Raw genomic sequence first — 20,983 nt, forward strand, 5'->3', positions numbered from 1 at the left:
TCGATTTTACACAGAGTACGCGAAGGAACTTGCCCCCCTTCTTGCAGCAGTGTACTGTAGGTCTCTAGAAGAGCGTAGCGTTCCAAAGGATTGGAAAAGGACACAGGTCATCCCCATTTTCAAGAAGGGACGTCGAACAGATGTGCAGAACTATAGACCTATATCTCTAACGTCGATCAGTTGTAGATTTTTGGAACATGTACTATGTTCGAGTATAATGACTTTTCTGGAGACTAGAAATCTACTCTGTAGGAATCAGCATGGGTTTCGAAAAAGACGGTCGTGTGAAACCCAGCTCGCGCTATTCGTCCACGAGACTCAGAGGGCCATAGACACGGGTTCACAGGTAGATGCCGTGTTTCTTGACTTACGCAAGGCGTTCAATACAGTTCCCCACAGTCGTTTAATGAACAAAGTAAGAGCGTATGGACTATCAGACCAATTTTGTGATTGGATTGAAGAGTTCCTAGATAACAGAACGCAGCATGTCATTCTCAATGGAGAGAAGTCTTTCGAAGTGAGAGTGATTTCAGGTGTGCCGCAGGGGAGTGTCATAGGACTGTTGCTATTCACAATATACATAAATGACCTTGTGGATGACATCGGAAGTTCACTGAGGCTTTTTGCAGATGATGCTGTGGTGTATCGAGAGGTTGTAACAATGGAAAATTGTACTGAAACACAGGAGGATCTGCAGCGAATTGACGCATGGTGCAGGGAATGGCAATTGAATCTCAATGCAGACAAGTGTAATGTGCTGCGAATGCATAGAAAGATAGATACCTTATCATTTAGCTACAAAATAGCAGGTCAGCAACTGGAAGCAGTTAATTCCATACATTATCTGGGAGTACGCATTAGGAGTGATTTAAAATGGAATGATCATATAAAGTTGATCGTCGGTAAAGCAGATGCCAGACTGAGATTCATTGGAAGAATCCTAAGGAAATGCAATCCGAAAACAAAGGAAGTAGGTTACAGTACGCTTGTTTGCCCACTGCTTGAATACTGCTCAGCAGTGTGGGATCCGTACCAGATAGGGTTGATTGAAGAGATAGAGAAGATCCAACGGAGAGCAGCGCGCTTTGTTACAGGATCATTTAGTAATTGCAAAAGCGTTACAGAGATGATAGATAAACTCCAGTGGAAGACTCTGCAGGAGAGACACTCAGTAACTGGGTACGGGTTTTTTGAAGTTTCGAGAACATACCTTCACTGAAGAGTCAAGCAGTATATTGCTCCCTCCTACGTATATCTCGCGAAGAGACCGTGAGGATAAAATCAGAGCGATTAGAGCCCACACAGAAGCATACCGACAATCCTTCTTTCCACGAACAATACGAGACTGGAATAGAAGGGAGAACCGATGGAGGTACTCAGGGTACCCTCCGCCACACACCGTCAGGTGGCTTGCGGATTATGGATGTAGATGTAGATTCTGCTACGATAAACAAATGTACAGTGTGCCTAGCAGATGACACGTAGGCCTGGCTATGAAAGCTGGAAAAATTTCATTTTCACAAACCTATTACATACTTTGTATTACTTAGAAGGAAAATATTCATTAGGTATTCTACTTTTATGGTGACGCATCTCTGTTATACAGACAAGTAATTCCAAAGTAGAAGAGCAAAACTAGCCTTCAGTTTTTACTCAATGAGAGCCCTCCAATTATTTTTCAATGTCAAAACTGTTTTAGCCTAATAAGGCATATGCCATGTGATCCACAAGCTTCATGAGAAAATTTTTTGTTTTGTTTTAGCCTAATAAGGCATATGCCATGTGATCCACAAGCTTCATGAGAAAATTTTTTGTTTTGTTTTAGCTGATGACATCATTTTGTACTCTAAAATACAGATTTGCAGTCATACTGGTGTACATCATTTTCTGGTTAACTTCAGATGAGTGCAGTATGAGCTGAACTGCATGAGGGGCTTAGTTAGTTAGTTGGATGCGTGTTCCATTGATCAATTGCACAGTACGGTAGCCGTTATGATGTGGAACGTGTCGAGGGCATCCTGTTCAGCTCAGTGTTAACATGCCTTACAGCAGTGTTTACCCAGGGCTGATCATGGTGCTGAAAGACCTCCACAAACCCCACATTTGTGTGTTCAGTTTCTGCTCCTATTTTATCCAAGTCTTGCCTAATACTGTATCTTGGATTCATAGCCAGGCTGTTTCCTGCCCCCCAACTATAATTACCTGATGTTCGTTCTCAAAGTCCCTGCATAGCTGATCTAAGTTTTCTGTCACCTGGCTAGGGCTAGCACTTGGTTTCACAATACTTGTGACCTAGTACACTGCACCTAATTTCTCCTGAAGCTGCTGGCCCACGCCCCTCCCTTGGCTGCTGCCTATAAGCAGAATTCTTCTTTTCCTATTCTGGTTTGATCCCGATCTGTCTTTTTTCTTTAAGCTAATATTCTGCTTCAACCTACTCTCAACTACATCTGGATGAGGCCCTTCCTCCACTACAGATAGCAAGCCAAACTGATTTACTAATTGAATTTCTAGAGTTTTTTCAAGCGTTCCCCTTTTTCGCCCTTTGCTTGCTACCTTTTCCCAGTTCCCAGTCTCTTTTTCCTCCCTTTGTTCTCCTCTTCAAATCAGTGACTACATGTACATAAGATCCACAGAGAAGAAACTGTCGTGAAATATTCCATGATTCAATAATGAAATACATTTATGCCACAAACTACTTCACTATAAACAAACAGAAAACAGATCACAAACCAAATAATCTAATGATCTAAGTGTGATACTGAATACACTGTTTCTTTGCAAGGACCAAGAGAGGACCAACACATAGAGGTCTTGGAAAGCGCCATATACAGAGCGTCAGAAACAAGTGAATGAAAGAGAATGAACTCACAAACCATGTAGCCAGTAGTGAGAGATCAAACTGATTAAAATTTACAATACAATACAATCAAATCTCTTCCACTCTACTAGAAGGAGAAGACAACACACAGAACATTTATGACAAAGTAGCAATGAGAAACAAAGCACCAAACTTGTAGAATAAACATCAGTACTGCAGCAGATGAACGAGGGTGATCAATAGGATTGGGGTCATGTGACCAGATGCACAACATAAGCCACCTCATATCCATACGGTGTTCTTTATATCATTCTGACATAATTTGACTGTGTTGGTATAGCATCCTCTCTTGTTAAAAATGCATGTCACATACAGGGTGCTGTAAATAACCACACAGAGCCACATGTGCAGACAGTAGGTTGTAACGTTCCCTGGCAGCACACACACACACACACACACTGTTAATGAACTGAAATGACATTTAATTGTACTATGTGCGCCGCTATGAAGTGTGTGTATGTGCTGTAATTGTTTACCAAAAAATATTGTTTAATTTTGTATAAAGGACGTTGGTGGTTGTTGTAATATTTTCTGTAATAATATTCTCGATGTATTTATGATTGTAATATTTCTATACTCATAACGTAATTACGAAATATGTTAATATCTGCGATGAAAATATGTAAAATATAGCCACAGAGGAAAATAATGTTGTAAGATTACAAAGAGATAGTCATAATCAGCAATAGTATAAAAAGCACTACATAATGTGCATTCTTTGTTGTCTTCTTCGAGAGCTGAGAGAGAGAGGAACCTGTGACGTAGCATTATATGAATGAGTAGACTTCTTTTGTCTGTATCTATCTTTAGCCGCCATTAGAGGAGGAATTATAAAGGTGTGCAATTTTAATTATTGTTATGGTCTAAATACATTATAATTTATCAAAATTGTGTATTGGTGTTGCTGGGCTGTGCCGCGACCGAACGATTTGCAGCGGCGGCTCATTTAAAAAATTGTTCCGCTATAAAATTAACCAAACCTGTAAATCGGGAGCAGGTAAAATTAGCAGTGAATTACGAAATATTTTTCTTTTACAGCGATCCTGAGGCTGACTGAATTTATTACTGGTTTTACATTTTGCATTCATAGGCGGATAATTAACGTTGAAGTTGTTTATCTGTTGGTTCTTTCAATTTCTAAAGCAAATAACTTAAACGTACAGTGAAGTGTGTTTTGTCAATGATAATTAAACGTTCAGGTCGGCTTGGCAATATTTAACCATTTTATGCTAACAGAGACAGTCTTGTGTTCCATAGCTAACGTCGGGAAAGAATTCAGTAAATATTTAAAAACCCACTGCATCTAGAAAATATGTTCCAAGGCCGAAATATGTAAAAAATTTAATTTAAATAATTTTCAAAGTCAGTCAGTTTGAATTTATCAGCATGAGAGGGTTGCTAAAGTTCACATAATATTAAATGTGCTTAATTCTGTCTAAACGAATTTTTATTACCACACGTAAAAAAAGGGGTTCTGCAACAAAGTTCGTACTGAAAGAGTAAATAACAAAAATATTTAAACCCATTTCTTCCCCATTTTCATCCATTCATTTAATAATTTTTTTTTTTCTCATTAAAAGATCCACTACCAATTGCTGGCAAAAGACGATGGCAGATGTGCCAAGGGGGATGGACCCATTTCATTCCATGAAATCATATGAGGTAGAAGAGTACCTCCACCACCTGCCTGAAAGATAATCTGTTGGCAGAATTCATCACTATATGTGGTTTCCAATACAGTCATACACCATCACCAGTAAGTATCAATATGACCACAACTTGTCCAGGTAAACTTCAAGTGTCCAATGTCAGTGCTTCTGCACCCATGCTAATCTCTGTGCCTTATGAGACGTGGCAAGCAAATGTAGATACATAGGGGTGGTCAGTTCAGTATCACATAGTGGGGTCTTGGTTCTGGATGATCTGGCTGATCACAGGCAGCTGTCGTCATCAGTGCTAGTGTCCAGTACTGTAATGGGGAGTGATACTTCACTGTAGCCAGTCTATCTGTCATTGCCATATGCAATACTTGATGATGACCTCTTTTATCAATATGTTGTTTGGCTACAGCAGCTGACACTCTTAGTGATGGTTTCCCCCAAATGATGGTTCTTCTGATACATTTTTGACACAGTAGCACATGACAAGCCCTGTGCCTGAATCTCTGAATTTCTCTAGAAATGCATGATCTGCCCGTAATGAAATGCACAGATATTGCGCATATTGTTTATCGTATGCTTGACTGCACACAAATTGGTAATACAATTTCTGATATTATCCCAGTCAAGTGACATGCTGAACTAACCCGTTATGCCATGGCAACAGGAACAAAGCATTCTCTTTACTCCTGCTCCTGCTGCTGCTCCCCCTCTCCCTACCCCTGTCCACACACAACGGCAGTTGGTTCTGTCTCAATAGATCAGTATTTTATACACCACCTTATGGAGAAGATGCAGCATACTACTAGAAAATTCAACTCTAGATCAATTGTTTGTTAAGTGCAGAAACAGTTGTTTGAAAATAATAGAACTACCATAATGCTGGGCACATACATTTACAATGAAGAACACAATGTGTTTATACACAGTTAGGTTTATGTTGAACTGGTGGTACTGCACACAAGGACTAGAATTTCTATGTACAAACTGTTTTTATACAACTGACAAGGCATAATAAAGTGCTGTAACAGAGACATAATGAAAGATACTAGAAACAATTTTAAAGCTTGACTGTCCTCAGCATCTTCCATAGCATTAACTTCTGCACTCTACTGTTTTAGTCAGGCAACCTGATAGTACAACTTTGTCATTTCTTCACTGTCTGTGCACAAAAATCTGTCTCCTAAGCTATATTTCTCTTGTTATTTCTGGCTACATGTTCCCATTGTTGTTGCAGAAAATATACATACAATCATGCCAAGATCAAATGCTAATAATTTGTCTATAACATGCATTTACTAATAACTGAAAATGCAGAAATCAACACAATTAAATTATTGTGATGGCGATGGTGGTGGTGGTAGTGATGATGCAATCATAACACTGGTAAATGATAATACTAAATAATGTAGATTTTTCAGAATCTGAAGTAGTGAACAGGTTCATGGAATAAATATAACTAACATCTTATGAATATAATAGAGGGAAACTTTCTATGTGTATGTTTGTGTTTGTTTGTGTGTCTATCGACCTGCCAGCGCTTTCATTCGGTAAGTCACATCATCTTTGTTTTTAGATATAACTAACATCTTATTTGGACTGATGGCACAGAGACTACAAATAAATTCAATATCATGGATAACAGCTAAACATACAAATCTTTGTAAAGAAATCTACAAGGTTCCTACAATGTGATACTTGTAGAGTCAATCCCTCATATATGTTACATAAACATTACGGAAAGACTTTGAAAGTAAGTAGTTTAGTGAAAGAGACCACTCACCGAATAGCTGAAGCATTGAGTCATCGACAGGCAGGCACAAAAACGAAGGAAAACTTGCTAGCTTTCAGAATGAATACTTTGATGAGCCAGATTAAAATTCACACACATGTACACACAGTGAAGCCCTACTTTTATACTTCTCAAGAGACTTCAAAAAAGGTGAAATATTAAGTAAAATGTAAAATGTGGGAAATAACTTTTTAAGTGGTAGTAGTTATGTATTGGATCCGCCCTCGCATTGTCATAGTTTATTTTGATATCGGTACATAATAGACATGAAAATACTTGTTAGAGACTTGTTTATTATCCAATAAAGGTTTCCTGAATTTCCTACTATGTTTACCCGCTGATGTAAATGGAACTAGTTAACTGTCTGGGAAGTAGAAACACTTTACTTAATCTCATTCACCACATCGATGTTTCGGAAAGGTCTGCAATTGTGTCATTCATTATCTAACTAATGAAATGCTGCGTCACTTATGTATTTTTTGATGCTTAGAAAGGCGTTTTCCTTGAATTTATTCCTACTGTCAAGTGCAAATTTTTACATAGGTATTTTGTGTGATGGTTGCATATGTGATGGTCTGCATCTCTTGCTATCTAGGTGCCATACAAATAGGTACTGCGAGAGCACGCGCACACAAGGTTTTTGTGTGAAACATCACAAAAAAAAAATGCGCAGGTGTCAACTAGCGCTACACAAGTGTCCAAACAACAAAACACGTGAAATGTGATTTTCAGCCATCATGACGACAGCAACAGTCATGAAGTTGCAGATGTGCAGTAGAGACTAAAAACTTGTCATTGGTCATTACTCGAATGAATGTAGTTACTCCCACCAGTCACTATGCCAATTAGGGGTTGGCAGCAGAAGGAAATAAAGTACGAATTGTACCAACTCTTACCAATTCATATCTTTTGATTAGAGTGTCATAGTTTCAAGAAACTTAAATGTATAACGATTGTAAACACCGCTTAAAGACCAACGCCATGCCTGTGTCATTTTATATCAATTACATCAGTTTTCTCTCCATGAACACTGTTTCATAAAACATAAATTCTGGGAAAATTATAAGTATGTTAACATAAAATTGGATGAGAATTAACAGTGTAAACATAGGAAATTTGCCAGGAGTGAAAAAAATGTTGTAAACGGTGGAAAAACGTTAATTCCAGGAACATAAAAGCGATGTTATATTGTATGTCCAGCTAGCATAATGTAGGGACAGAGGTGTGTGTGTGTGTGTGTGTGTGTGTGTGTGTGTGTGTGTGTGTGTGTGTGTGCGCGCATTAACGTGTTTTGTTTTGTATGTGTATTTTACTCTATCTCATCAAAGGATTTATTCCGAAAGCTAGAAGTTTTCTTTCTCTTTTGTGTGTGTTTGTTGACAACTCAATGCTTTTGATATTCAGTGAAAGGTCCCCTTTACTCCTAAATTATTTACATTCTGTCAGAACTTTCCTTATGGTATTAGTAGTTTAAGAGATTTAGAACTACGATAACCAAATTCTGAAACTGAAGACACAAAGGGATTAAAAGAGAAGGCACTGATAGTTTTGGATGTAAGAAAACAGACATTTGTCTAACTCACACATAATCCTCAGGTATGCTGTGTTTTTTTACTCTCTGCCTTGTGTCCTATTACTCTGACCACCATTTTAATTAAAGCTAACTTGTCAGCTATGATGTACACTAATTTCTTTATCCCTCTCTCTTGACACTTTGTAAAGAGTGACCGAAAGCTTTTATATCGCCTTTCACAGCTCTTAGTGCTCCTCAGTTTTCATTGCCAGTCATTATCACTGCCCGGAAAAAAAAAAAAAAACTTCCATCAGATATTTACATATTTTTACTGAGTGTACAGCATACTTATTGACACTTTCACAGTCTAACCAACTAAAAATGAACAAAAATTGAAGAAAGCAGCTGTTACATCACCTTATTATGACATTCCACTATATTTTTTTTTATTATGAGCCCACATGAAAATTCACACAATGCAACATGCAAGAGAAGGAGAAGAGGATAGAACTGGATCTGATCATAGAGAAATAACACATAATCACATTTCTGTAAGGTTACTACATGCCGTTCTTTCTCGGAGGGATATACAACTCAAGCTTATAATCATTCTTCAGAAGTTTCTACTGACATATGCAAGTGTCCAATACTAACAAGAAATCATTTTACATTATGAAAAGATTCTTTGGTGTTCACTTGCAGAAAATCATTGACATGCTATTTATAAAAATAAACTGGCCATGTTTAACTCTACTATTCAATGCTCGTTTTGAAAAAAACATTAGTGTAATAAAATCACATGTTCATTAATTATTTTTTACAATAAAGAATACTGAAATCTTAATGAGCATTAGTTTTTCAAGACAAATTTGTTAATGGTGTTCTGTTTGCTACGTGTTTTGACTGCCAATCTTTTTGATGTTATCTCTCATTCTTCCATTAATCAACCAATTTTCTTCTCTTAACTAATTTTTTATTTAATCACTCAACCACCTTGTGTTGTTTCCTAATACCACCAGCTGAGCTATGTCTTCTGTATGTCCTTGCCTGACCAACATTCCCACCTTAAATATGTACTTACTGCCTTTGTTTTTACCTGACAACCTTCCAAAATATTTAATGGCTTACTCCTGCTTTATCGATTTATAGTAACATGTATTCTTCATTGTTTTACAACCACTTACTATTTTCCAGTTCTGATGTTGTGCATGCCTACTACACGCTGTGTACCTTACTCTAGCAACAGGGTAGTGTCTTACAGCATAGCATTCCTGATACACTCAGTGAGTATAAAGGAATACATCCTAAAATAGTGCTGTCCCAGGTGATCCTTATTTAGTATGCATTTTTCTTGTTACGGGTGAATTGTGCACTTCTTGTACATTCAATACTGCCTCTAGTCTCACTGCAGCTGTTTTACTCTCTTCTTTTTTTATTTTACAACAGCAGGTGTAAGTGAACTAAATGCAGCTGTGAAATTCTGCTTCATCCTCAAGAAAAAGTCACAAAACTGTTGTGATGTTGAAACCAGCTTAGACAGATGATAATATGAAAAAAAATTAACCCTGTGGTGCATGAATTTCACTGCAGTGGACAGCTTTCAATGGTTACTTTTCTGGTATTTTCAATCAGTCATGAGGCTGCAAATGCATGTAGGGCACAACATTAGCAGGAAGTGCCCACTGCAGTTGACTGTGTGCATTTGCCTGATAGAAAACACTGAAGAAGCAACCATTACCAACTGTGCACTGTAGTGGACGCTATGTGCCAGAGGGTTAATCTTACAAAAATGGCAACTTGACAAGTCTCATCCCGGACACGATTAATTTCTAAGACAGACAAAAAGTCTACTAAATTTGTGGAGTATGCTTGAAGACCAACAACTGATTATGAACACATGACAGAGTTAACTGGCTTGTCTTCACATTTAGTTCAGCAAATTTTAATCAAAGATCTGGGAATGAGAAGGGTCATTGCTAAATCTGTGCCTTGGCTTCTAACTCAACTACAAACAAAGTTGAGTACACGCAAGCTGTACTTTGAAAGAACAGCTCCAAATTGAGCCAGAATTTTTCCACAAGTTCATTAATGGTGACCACTCTCAGCAGTTATGATTCTGAAACCAAACAACAATCAAAATAGACAACATCATTGTCACCTAACAAAAAATGGCTTGCTAAATGTCAGGAGAATGTTCATGTGGTTTTGTGAAGTCACACTATGTAAAGTTATTAGTGCTTCATACCTGTACCATTAATAGTGTCTCAAGAAACTCATACCTTTTAACTGTGCTCTCAAAAATCACAATACAAACACTGTCTAGTTCTTGCAAGTAATATAATGTACCAAATACTTTTTCTCAGTATTCAAACATAAGCTACAAATTAATTAAATGTGTCTTGAGGATAGCAAGTATGTATTTTGTTTAGGTTTTGCATAGAATGATAACAAAATAGATCTTTGGTTATAAAAACGTTCTTTCAGTATCACTGAATCACTCTGCAGTACATTACCACAAGTGCATTAGCCAACCTCCTACATTATTGAGCAGCTACTAAAAGGAGTAAAATGCAGTTGGACCAAATAATATGAATACCTCATTTCTGAAGCTTGATTTCTGTCATATCTAGAAGGGAATGGTAATGAGGGCTTTTGAAATAATTTTGAAAGACTATATTCAATGGTGCAGGTGTTGCTCATCCACTTACATGAGTGAAAGAAGTCCTGTTTCAATTCTATGCTTCACATTATGTTCTTCACACAGGGTAATTGCAATTAAACTTTTGCTACTTGAAAAGGGCCCCCATGAAAAACGAATGATCATAAAACAATGAAACATTGTATAAACCTCTGTAAGAACACACAGAAGAGAAATAATGAATAAACAATTGAAAGAGACATTTTAATTTCCACATGACAAGGTAATATTTATTGATTGTGTACCATATTTACTTTCCAGGTTACAAATGTTGCTCAATCTGATGACTATCTGCATCCATGAAACCCTGTAACTGCACTGGACACACCATTTCACAATTCTTTGCACCACTTTTTGCACGGTGACTATGGAAAGTTAATCTGTCATGACACAGCTCGAGCACTGCTTGAAGATCACACACTGCATCCAGAATTCTCAGCTATGCCAAAAATAACTTCAACAATTTGTGGTGCAATAGCCCATCGGCCTCTCCCAGGAGCAATTCACAAATCACCTGTTAATTTGAATTTCCAAGTCACGTTCTTCAACCCTGTGCAGAAAGAGGACCACTAAAACTTTATGAGTGAAACCACACTTACCTTCCCCAGACCTATGTTGACTGTGCAGAACTGTAATGCACACTGATGCTTATATTTCAATCCTACATTGCTCTTCCAGTACCAGCACATAACGACAAGTAATGACATGAACACTACTAACAACACAACCACTGGAGTGCACAGCGTGAATATCATTCCTATAAAGTTGATTATCCATATGGTAAATAATTATCCATCTACACTGGCTCAAGCAATGAAAGTTCCATTATAACCATCCTGAACATTGACACATTCTCCAGTAGGGAACAGCAAAAAGTAGAATAAATCGACCAAAAGTTTCATTGCTCTGCAGCCCAAATGCTGTACTCTTTGCACTAGTGAATCCTATTCTTTGAAATCACCTGATTTACAAGAAGTGTGGCAAAAGCACTTCAACCACAAATCCTTTGTTTGTGCAGCTGCTGCCACTCTAGTGTTATTTACAGTGTGTGCACTAGATTGATTTAAGCTCAGCAATCACATTTCTATTCCTCTTTAATTCCCCATTGTCTGTATTATTACATCTACCTTCTTGACCACTGTCATGTTTAGCAAGTAAAAGTTATCCTATAAACTCTGTATGCTCACATAAAACTCAATACATTGGCTCTAAATACTGCTGGTAAACACAAGTACAATGCTAAAAATATATAAACTCATTACACCTCATTTGGGCAATGGGAGCACCAACTGCATCACCATACACTTTACAAGGACATGCCCATCATAGCAGTTTAGCTGGAAACAAACTCCTTTGCTTACACAGAACTATCAAAAGTCAAAACAGATTTGGAATATCCGAGGCAAAAACAACCTATTTCAATGTAAAAACAACAAATTACAATAACAATGAAGAGGAATGAGTTGGTTTCTGACTGGAGCCATATTTTGCTTTTGTGGACTCTACAGATTATGTAGTGCACTCTGATTGGGATCTGCTATTATTGTTAACTCGAGAGAGAGAGAGAGAGAGAGACTCTGTGTGTGTGTGTGTGTGTGTGTGTGTGTGTGTGTGTGTGTGTGTGTGTGTGGATAACTGGATATCTTGTCTCTGTTTTTACTTCAGGCTTTCTGTGCCTATGTCCAAGTTCTTCTAATTTAATGGCATACATACTTGTTGCAGAATTCCACGCATATCTGCTACAAACTTAAATGAGGCTGTAAACCACAAACTAATCTCAGATTATACATTTTCAGCAGAGCATACAGCCTATCCATTTTTAACAAAAGGTTTACACAGAAATGAACTCATGGGAAAAAAATATTCGTCACACAAGTACATGTAACTGCAGTTAGAAACTGCTTTAAAAAAATGTAACAGCTATATGTACTCACGGATCATCCAAATACTGGAAGACTTCCCGCATTGATACAGCACCCCAAAGTAATATGAAAAACAAGCGTACAAGGTTAAAGTAGTGTTCTGGTGGAATCCACATCACAAACTTCAAGTAAAACGTATTCAGTTCTGCAACGAGGAACTGAAAAAGATGAAAAAAGATTAAATGTTAGTTAAATTTGCAGTATTCATTTTAAATCATCACAAAGGAAAGTCTATACTAAGTTTATTTACAGGAGGAAGTAGTGGATGGAATTCTCATGTGAAACACCAATTTTCAATTTTATGCTACTTCTGTGACTTTCATGTCACTGTTGCAGCTTCGTACTTCAAAGGTCTTCGCAAACCTGACTTAACTTAGAGAAAAAAAATAGGTTCTCACTAGAAAAAAAACCTTATATTAGTGAGCTTTATTAGCCATTAATCCACACAGGCAGTCCTGAAAAATGATGCCAACAAAAAAGAGAACTTTCAGCGATATACAAACAGTACACACACTCAAAATAAACAACACAAGGTACAAATATTAGAATACTTAACAATCTACTTAAAAAGGTGTTAATAAAAAGCTAAGCACACACAGAAAAACCTAAGAAATATACTAGAAGATAATCAGACTGACTGACATTTTTTTAATTGCTGTCTTTAAGACAATGAAGGCCTGCTGGAATGTTACGTGACAGTCGTCCTCTGAGGTCATCTACATATTGCTAGCACAGTAGTAATGACATCACGCTACATTAAGCTCCCTACTGTATGATCCCTGACAAAGAAATGTAGGAAGTGAAGCATATTTTGCGAGACAGAAATGAGTGGATAAGTGACAGATCTCATAACTGTTTTCTGCACTGTGTATAAACTGAACAGAAAACATGCATATTTTTCTCTACCCGCATGTTATTGCCAGTTTATGCAACATGCAATATCTTCACTCAGAAAAGAGGGGTCAGACTGTAATGTAACAAACATATCACAAACATATACAACTTACATTGTCCTCTTATTATTAGATTAGTGTCTTCAGAATTTTGATTGTGTTGAAAACATTAACAACAGCATCCATACTAACATTCATTAACAGAAGAATGTCTCATTTTCACATGTAGCTAACAGTAAATTCCTTGTATTGTGTCGGGGAATAGTGTTATGTAACAACATTACTGTCCAACAGTCTTATAATGTTAGCACTGGGTGACAAACATACAGGTTTTGTATAAAAAGTACATGGAAAAGTTTTGGAAAAATGGATTTATTCAAGACACTGGTACAATGACTTAAAATTCTTCGAAGTACAGCCCTTGAGTGTTGAAACACTTTTGCCAGCAGCTTTTCCACAACTTTAAGGCTACCTGATAGGTGGATTCCGAAAGGATCTTAAGAGTATGGGTGCAAGATTCTGTGACGGCACTCAGGGTCCCCATAGTGATGTGTAGTCAGCTGGTGCCAAGTTGGGACTGTAAGGGGATTGGGGAATCATCGTGATGCTGTTTATCATCAGGCGGTTGGTCACCTTGGAGCATACATGGCTGGGTGCATTGTTGTGATGGAGTTTCCAATTTCTGGCAATGGCTGGCCTCACCCGGTTGACACTTCTCTTGTCTTCTTAGCACTTCTAGGTAAAAAGCACCATCCACAGTCTGCCCTTCACATACAAATTTGTAGTGGATCACTCACGTAGCATCAGAGAAAACAATGGCATTGCTTTCACTCTGGATCTGCTCATTCAAGCCCTTTTCAGATGAAGCGATGGAGCAGTGTGCCATTCGGAACTTTGCTGCTTTGTTTCCAGGTCATATTTCAACATCCAAGTTTTGTCTCCCAAGATTATGTTGTCCAAAAAGCCTGGGTCTTCAACAAATTACGAAAGATCTTCACAAGCAGACACTGGCCTCTGTTTTTGGTCGTATGTCAAGACCGTAGGGACAAGTTTAGCACAGATTTTTCGCATCACCAAATCTTCAGTGATAATGGTGTGTACTATCTTATCAATGACAACTGCATCTGCAACGATGCGCACACTTGACTTATAGTATGAATTCAGTTCTTCAAGCACACCGAGCACATTGCTGTCAGTTCTAGGTGTCAATGTCTGTCCGGCACGGGGCTCGTACTCCACACTCTCTCGGCTGTCTTTGAAGGGCTTGTTGTTGTTGTTGTTGTTGTGGTCTTCAGTCCTGAGACTGGTTTGATGCAGCTCTCCATGCTACTCTATCCTGTGCAAGCTGCTTCATCTCCCAGTACCTACTGCAACCAACATCCTTCTGAATCTCCTTGGTGTATTTGTCTCTTGGTCTCCCTCTATGACAATTAAAAAATTTCAGTTTGTGAGGTGCTTTCATAGTTGAACACTTGTCAAATCATGGCCGATGTCTCCATATCTGATTTCCCAGACCAACACAAAATTTGATGGTGTACTGCCGTTCGATCGTTCACTGCATTTTGCACTTGCACCAATTAACTTGACAAGGTTCCACTAAAAACACCATCTCTCCTCAATGAACGCTTGCATGTGACTGGTGATTGGTGTGTTTTGAAGGCCATACCTCTCCCATCATTGAACATGAATGGTTATAGTGCAGTGCACTGTACAGTCAGGTCAGGAAAAAATTGTTCCCGATACTTTTTATACAGACTCTGTGTGTTCTGAAAGATGGCTTATTTTGTAAGGCAATAGTCAGGTCTAGTGGTATAGTGTGTGTCACAGAGCGAGGTGGTGCAGTGGCTAGCACACTGGACTCGCATTCGGGAGGACGACAGTTCAATCCCGCATTTGGCCATCCTGATTTAGGTTTTCCGTAATTTCTCTAACTCACTCCAGGCGCAAATGCCGGGATGGATCCTTTGAAAGGGCATGGCCAACTTCCTTCCCTAATCTGATGAGACCGATGACCTCGCTGTTTGGTCTCTTCCCCCAAACAACCCAACCCCAACCCTTGAAGACAGAATATAGTGTGTGTCTGAAAACTGAGCGGTTGTGGGATCAAATCCCAGTCATATGACAGAAACTTTTCTGTCTGCCTCTAAGCAACCTTTTACTCCTCAATAAAATTAACTGTGAATATTTGCCATGAACAACATGTTATTCGAATTGCATCATAAACTGTACGTCCACTTTCCCTGGTAGGATTACTGGGGTAGGTTCAGGACATGTAACTCGCCAAAGAGGTGTTCAATCGAAAGGCTTGCCACACAAAATTATGTAAGACAAAAACAGTAATATGTTTTCCTTCACGGATACGATTGTTAACTAAGCACTCCATTAGGAAAGTAGTTTAGAAACTTTTAATGTGATCACAACAGTAAGAGGAACAAACATATTTGATTAGTCCATTATAAGCTGACATGTAAATAGACATTATACTGAAGTGACACTTCAAAGCAAAAGTTTATGGTCTGCAAAGTGAGAAGTAACCACATGAAAAGGGAAGCTATTACTTTGAGTAATTATTACCATGTAACTAGAAGCCAAATATAGGGTTCATTGATGTAACCTGTGATTGAGGCTTTTTAGGGAAAGACCACAGTACAGTACACCATATATTACCTGGGGTTGCAGACAACAGTCTGAACTGTAATCCCAATATACATCTCTAGATGACACCAGAAACATTTCTGAGAATACTTCTCATACTAATGTGAAGATTGTGTCACACTTTCTGTGCTGTAATAAGTGTTGATTGTTCTTTGGGAAATATTAACACAGAGCTGGAGAGTTGCTCAGGAGAATGGGTCTTTCATTTGGTAGCATAAAAAGTGATATAGTCTGCATCTGCATATTCTTGTACGACAATACTTACATGCGTCACTGCTACATCCAGTCTTACAATAATAGTATCAATAATATTGAAGCAATTTTCCATATTTTCACTACACCTGTTTTAAGGTAAATTCTTCCGACAGACAGAGCTGCAGAGTAAGTGTACCTACAGTTGAAACCTAATAGCAAAGCATAAAACTGCAAGTTGGACAAAATCTTGGATCTCAAAGAATTCTCATTTAGTGTGTTCAGTAAACATATATAAAAGCTGAAAGAAAATGTATGAACTGCTAACATGAAATGGAAGAACATATGCAATGTCAGCTGATACGTTGTGCTTATAAGAATATCATGTGTAAATCACTGATGTTAACACACACATCTAGATGGACACGAGGTAATGTCACATTACAGCAGAAGTACTGAAGAAAATGGGGAAACACCTGTATACACGCAACCCTTACATGGGGTCCAAGCCCAGAAAAATAATATACACAGAGTTTAGAAGCTCTTTTATAGCTGTGTCAGTATAGCCGATCTGGAAACACACAAGTTATTAGCAGTGACTGTTCACAGGTCTCCATCAGGAAATATCCAGCTCTGCATTATTTCTCACACTAATGTTTCCAGCAACATGAATTGAAGGTCATGGTGCAATGGGCATTGTTTTTAGGACCAAAAACTTTGTGATTTAAATGTGTTGGCTATAATAAGTAGTTTATCTGACAATTATGGTCACATGGAAATCAAGAATATCATGTGTAAATTCCCCAACCATGCCACAGTCATAGGGGATTGCTGTAGTTGGGAGAGAAATGTACTTAGAACAAGAAGCAGGGACAAAGAATCTTGCAATGCTATATTAAATGTTTTTCTTGAAATTTATTTAAATCACTGATTAATGATGAATAAAAAGTTAAGCAAGGTACAAACACATAGGGCTATTCTAAATGATTCATTTGTTTTCAGAGTTCTATATTTTACAAAGTATTATATTACTGATGCATGAATAGAACCATAAACTCACTGAATTTGCATTGTACACACCAGTGTAATTATACAGTGTCTTCACAAAATGGTGAGAAAGCAAGAAAAGAGTTTTTGTGTGTTCAGTGATGAAGCAACCTGCCATTTATCTGGAAAAGGTAAATCAGCACAATGTGAGAGTGTGGGCCACTGTAAAACCTCACAAAATTTTGGCACATGAACAAGATTCACCGAAGGTTAATTTTTTCTGTGTAATGTCACAGGTGAAGCTGTACTGCTTGTTTTTCTTCTGTGACAGGCACTTCTTATCTTGATATGTTGAACTTTCCAACAAGATGGGGCACCCCCTCATCGCAACAACGATGTATCCCTACCTATACAATGAACATTCGCAGCATTGGATTGGCATAGTGGTGAAGGTGGTGTGGCTCTGTTCCTTGGCCCCCAAGGTCTCCTGACCTAACATTTTGTGACTTTTTCCTATGGGGGGTCCTTCAAGGACCATGTTTACGTACCTCCACTGCCAAGAACACTGGAACACGTTAATGGTGCTCTGATGGCCACTGATATGATGATGTTACGTAAGGTATGGAATGAACTTCACTATCACTTGCAAGTGTGTTGTGTGACCAGAGGGGCACTCTGAGTCATTTGTAGAGTGCAAAATGCAAACTTGGTGGGTTTACAGTTTTATTCATGCATCAATTTGTACTTGTAATACTTTGGAAAATATAGAGCTTTCAAAATAAATTAATCATTTAGAGTAGCTCTGTGTTCCTACTTAACAAGTGTTATGGGAAAATCATTAGAAACTTCCTGAGCAGTCAGCAGCAAACATTCACTCTGTGGAAGATGTCTGGCAGATATTCAATCATATTACAGACCATGTGCTTATTAGTAGATGCCCTAAAAGGTAGTGTGTGACTGGTATGACCCACCAGGGTTCAGTGTTGGGAAAATGTTTTGTATCAGCTACTTATCTGCAAATATGTGTGGGATTAGATTCAATGGCAGAAGGAAATGAAAGAATAAGCTTCTTTTTTGGCAGGGGGTGGGGGTGGTGGGTTGTACAATTACCCTGATATAAAAATAAAACAACTAAAAGAAAGGCAATCAGTTAGAAACTACACATCATTGCACATTTGTGAACTAAAAAGCAGTTGCTGGGAACACTCAAAACAGTGTTGCTTCACCCCATGCATTGTAACACAATTGGAACTACCTTGTATACCATTCATTTGGTCGAGATGTTGCTGCTCAAGCTTGTCCAGATCTTTTACAGTGACCTTCCTGAAGTCATCCAGACTGTGAGAAATGTTCCTGTAAAGATGCAGTGCCAGTTTCAGCCAGCATGAAGCATGCTCAACTGGGTCACACCAGCAGCTACAGTAGTCTTCTAATAATTTCCGGGTATGCAGCCGGATCCCGTCGACATTCTGCCACGATATTTCAGCCCAGAGACGTCCGGCCATCATCAGGTGAGTACACAACTACTGAAGAGCCCAGGTGCAGTCGCGGTATTTATGTCGAATCTCACACATGCAAAATGTACTGGCATCCAACAGCGCATGCGTAAGGTGTTGACATGCATGGCATAGCCGAGTTGTACGTGCTGCCCTCAGTGGTGAAAGTAAAAGATCATCTAGTCATTGAGTACCAAATGACGCTGTCGATTCCATTGTGATTGTATAATTTTAATAATAGGATTCCAGTTTTTATTCAGCTGAAAGCTGTCACGATTTATAAGATTATCGGCAAGACATATTTCCACTGATTCTTTGATTACGGAATCCCAAAATCCGGAAACCGGAGCTAAATGCAGAATTGAAAAGGACCCAACAAGCTGAATATAAAGGAAAACTGCTACTCTTTTGAACGACTGTTCTCTACCTGAACAAGTTATCAAGAGATTGAGATCACACAATGCAGTACCACCAAGACTCTATGGTCTTCCCAAGATACACAAGGATGGTGCCCCGCTACGATTAATAGTGAGTAATATTGGTGCTGCGACCTATTCTACAGCAAAATATCTAGCCTCACTAGTAAAGCCGCATGTGGGTAAGTGTTGCCACCATATACGTAATTCTGAGGATTTTGTCAATCGCTTGAAGGAAGTCAAGCTTAGCAGCTCGGATTTATTAGTTAGCTTTGATGTGGTCTCACTTTCTACCAAAGTGCCTTTAATGGAATCGTTACATCTCATTGGTAACTTATTCAATGCAGAAATGACGGCCTTGTTTGAACATATACTCTCCTCAACGTACTTTTTATTCAATGACGAATTCTTTGAACAAACAGACGGCGTCGCCATGGGAGCCCTTTGTCCCCTGTGGTAGCTAATCTCTTTATGGAGGACTTTGAGGAGAAAGCACTTGAGTTTGCTGTTTTAAAGCCTGCGGTCTTCTGGCGGTACGTAGAGTAGATGATACTTTTGTTGTATGGCCTCATGGCAGACAGGAACTGGAGAAATTCCTTCATCACAACCTCATTACACGAGAATATCAAATTCACGATGGAGATTGAAAAAGATGGCACTTTACCATTTCTAGACATGCTAGTACGCCGTAAAAATGATGGGTCATTAGGACATTCTGTGTACAGGAAACCAACTCACACAGATCTGCATCTCCAGGCATCAAGCTGCTTTCACCCAGCGCAAACAGCCGGTGTTCCAGTACCTTACTATATCGAGCACATGTAATATCGGATGATGGAAACCTCCATGTAGAATTAGAACGCTTGGAGAAGGTTTTTAAAGAGAATGGCTACACTTCGCACCAAATAAGGAAGGCCATGCACAACTGTCATAACAAGAAGCAACACACTGAGCACGATGATGACGAAAACAAATCAACTGCATTCCTTCCATACGCCGGGAATGTGTTGTCGAAAATAGGGCAATTACTGAAGAAAAATAAAATCGAGGTTATCTTCCGTCCACCAGCAAAGAACCAGGCCCTCGTTGGATCCGTTAAAGACGATTTACAACTGAAGAAAGCAGGCATCTACAAAATTCCCTGTGAATGTGGCTCTGCATATATTGGCCAGACGACAAGAACTGTCCATGAACGATGTACAGAACATGAAAGATACACCCGTATGTGGCAACCATCAAAATTGGCAGTAGCAGAGCACTGTATTTCTTTGGGACTTTCAATGGAACACAATGAAACAAAAATTTTAGCTCCGGTTTCCAGATTTTGGGATTCCGTAATCAAAGAATCAGTGGAAATATGTCTTGCCGATAATCTTATAAATTGTGACAACGGCTTTCAGCTGGATAAAAACTGGAATCCTTTTATTAAAATTATATAATCACAGCGAAATCGACAGCGTTATTCGATACTCAATGACTAGATGATCTTTTACTTTCACCACTGAGGGCAGCACGTACAACTCGGCTATGCTGTGCATGTCAACACCTGACACATGCGCTGCAGGATGTCAGTACATTTCGCATGCGTGAGATTCAACATAAATACCGCGACTGCATCTGGGCTCTTCAGTAGTTGTGTACTCACCTGATGATGGCCGGACGTCTCTGGGCTGAAATATTGTGGCAGAATGTCGACGGGATCCGGCTGCATAGCCGGAAATTATTAGAAGAAGAAATACGCCAGGAAAATTTCAGAAGTCACAGCTACAGTAGTGTTCACTTTTTCCTTCAGGAGGTGGACAATGTGTGCAATGTGTGCATTGCTTTAATGTCTTTGAAGGCACATGCATTGCCACAATGTTGACTGTAGGGATGGACAA

General features: G+C 38.7%; 1 protein-coding gene across 2 annotated transcripts in view; it reads right to left on the reverse strand.

Annotated features, from left to right (window-relative positions):
• LOC126480995 (phosphatidylserine synthase 2-like) overlaps window positions 1–20,983 on the reverse strand; it is a 214,381-nt gene that overhangs the window by 100,884 nt on the left and 92,514 nt on the right. For both annotated transcript variants that reach the window (XR_007587496.1, XM_050104440.1), the window contains exon 8: window positions 12,477–12,622. Coding sequence is in view for 1 of the 2 variants with exons in the window: in XM_050104440.1 (XP_049960397.1) it covers window positions 12,477–12,622 (146 nt within the window). In the remaining variant the exon portion in view is untranslated. The remainder of the gene's footprint in view (window positions 1–12,476; window positions 12,623–20,983) is intronic.

The sequence above is a fragment of the Schistocerca serialis genome, chromosome 5, assembly GCF_023864345.2.
Source record: "Schistocerca serialis cubense isolate TAMUIC-IGC-003099 chromosome 5, iqSchSeri2.2, whole genome shotgun sequence".
Lineage (NCBI taxonomy): Eukaryota > Metazoa > Arthropoda > Insecta > Orthoptera > Acrididae > Schistocerca > Schistocerca serialis.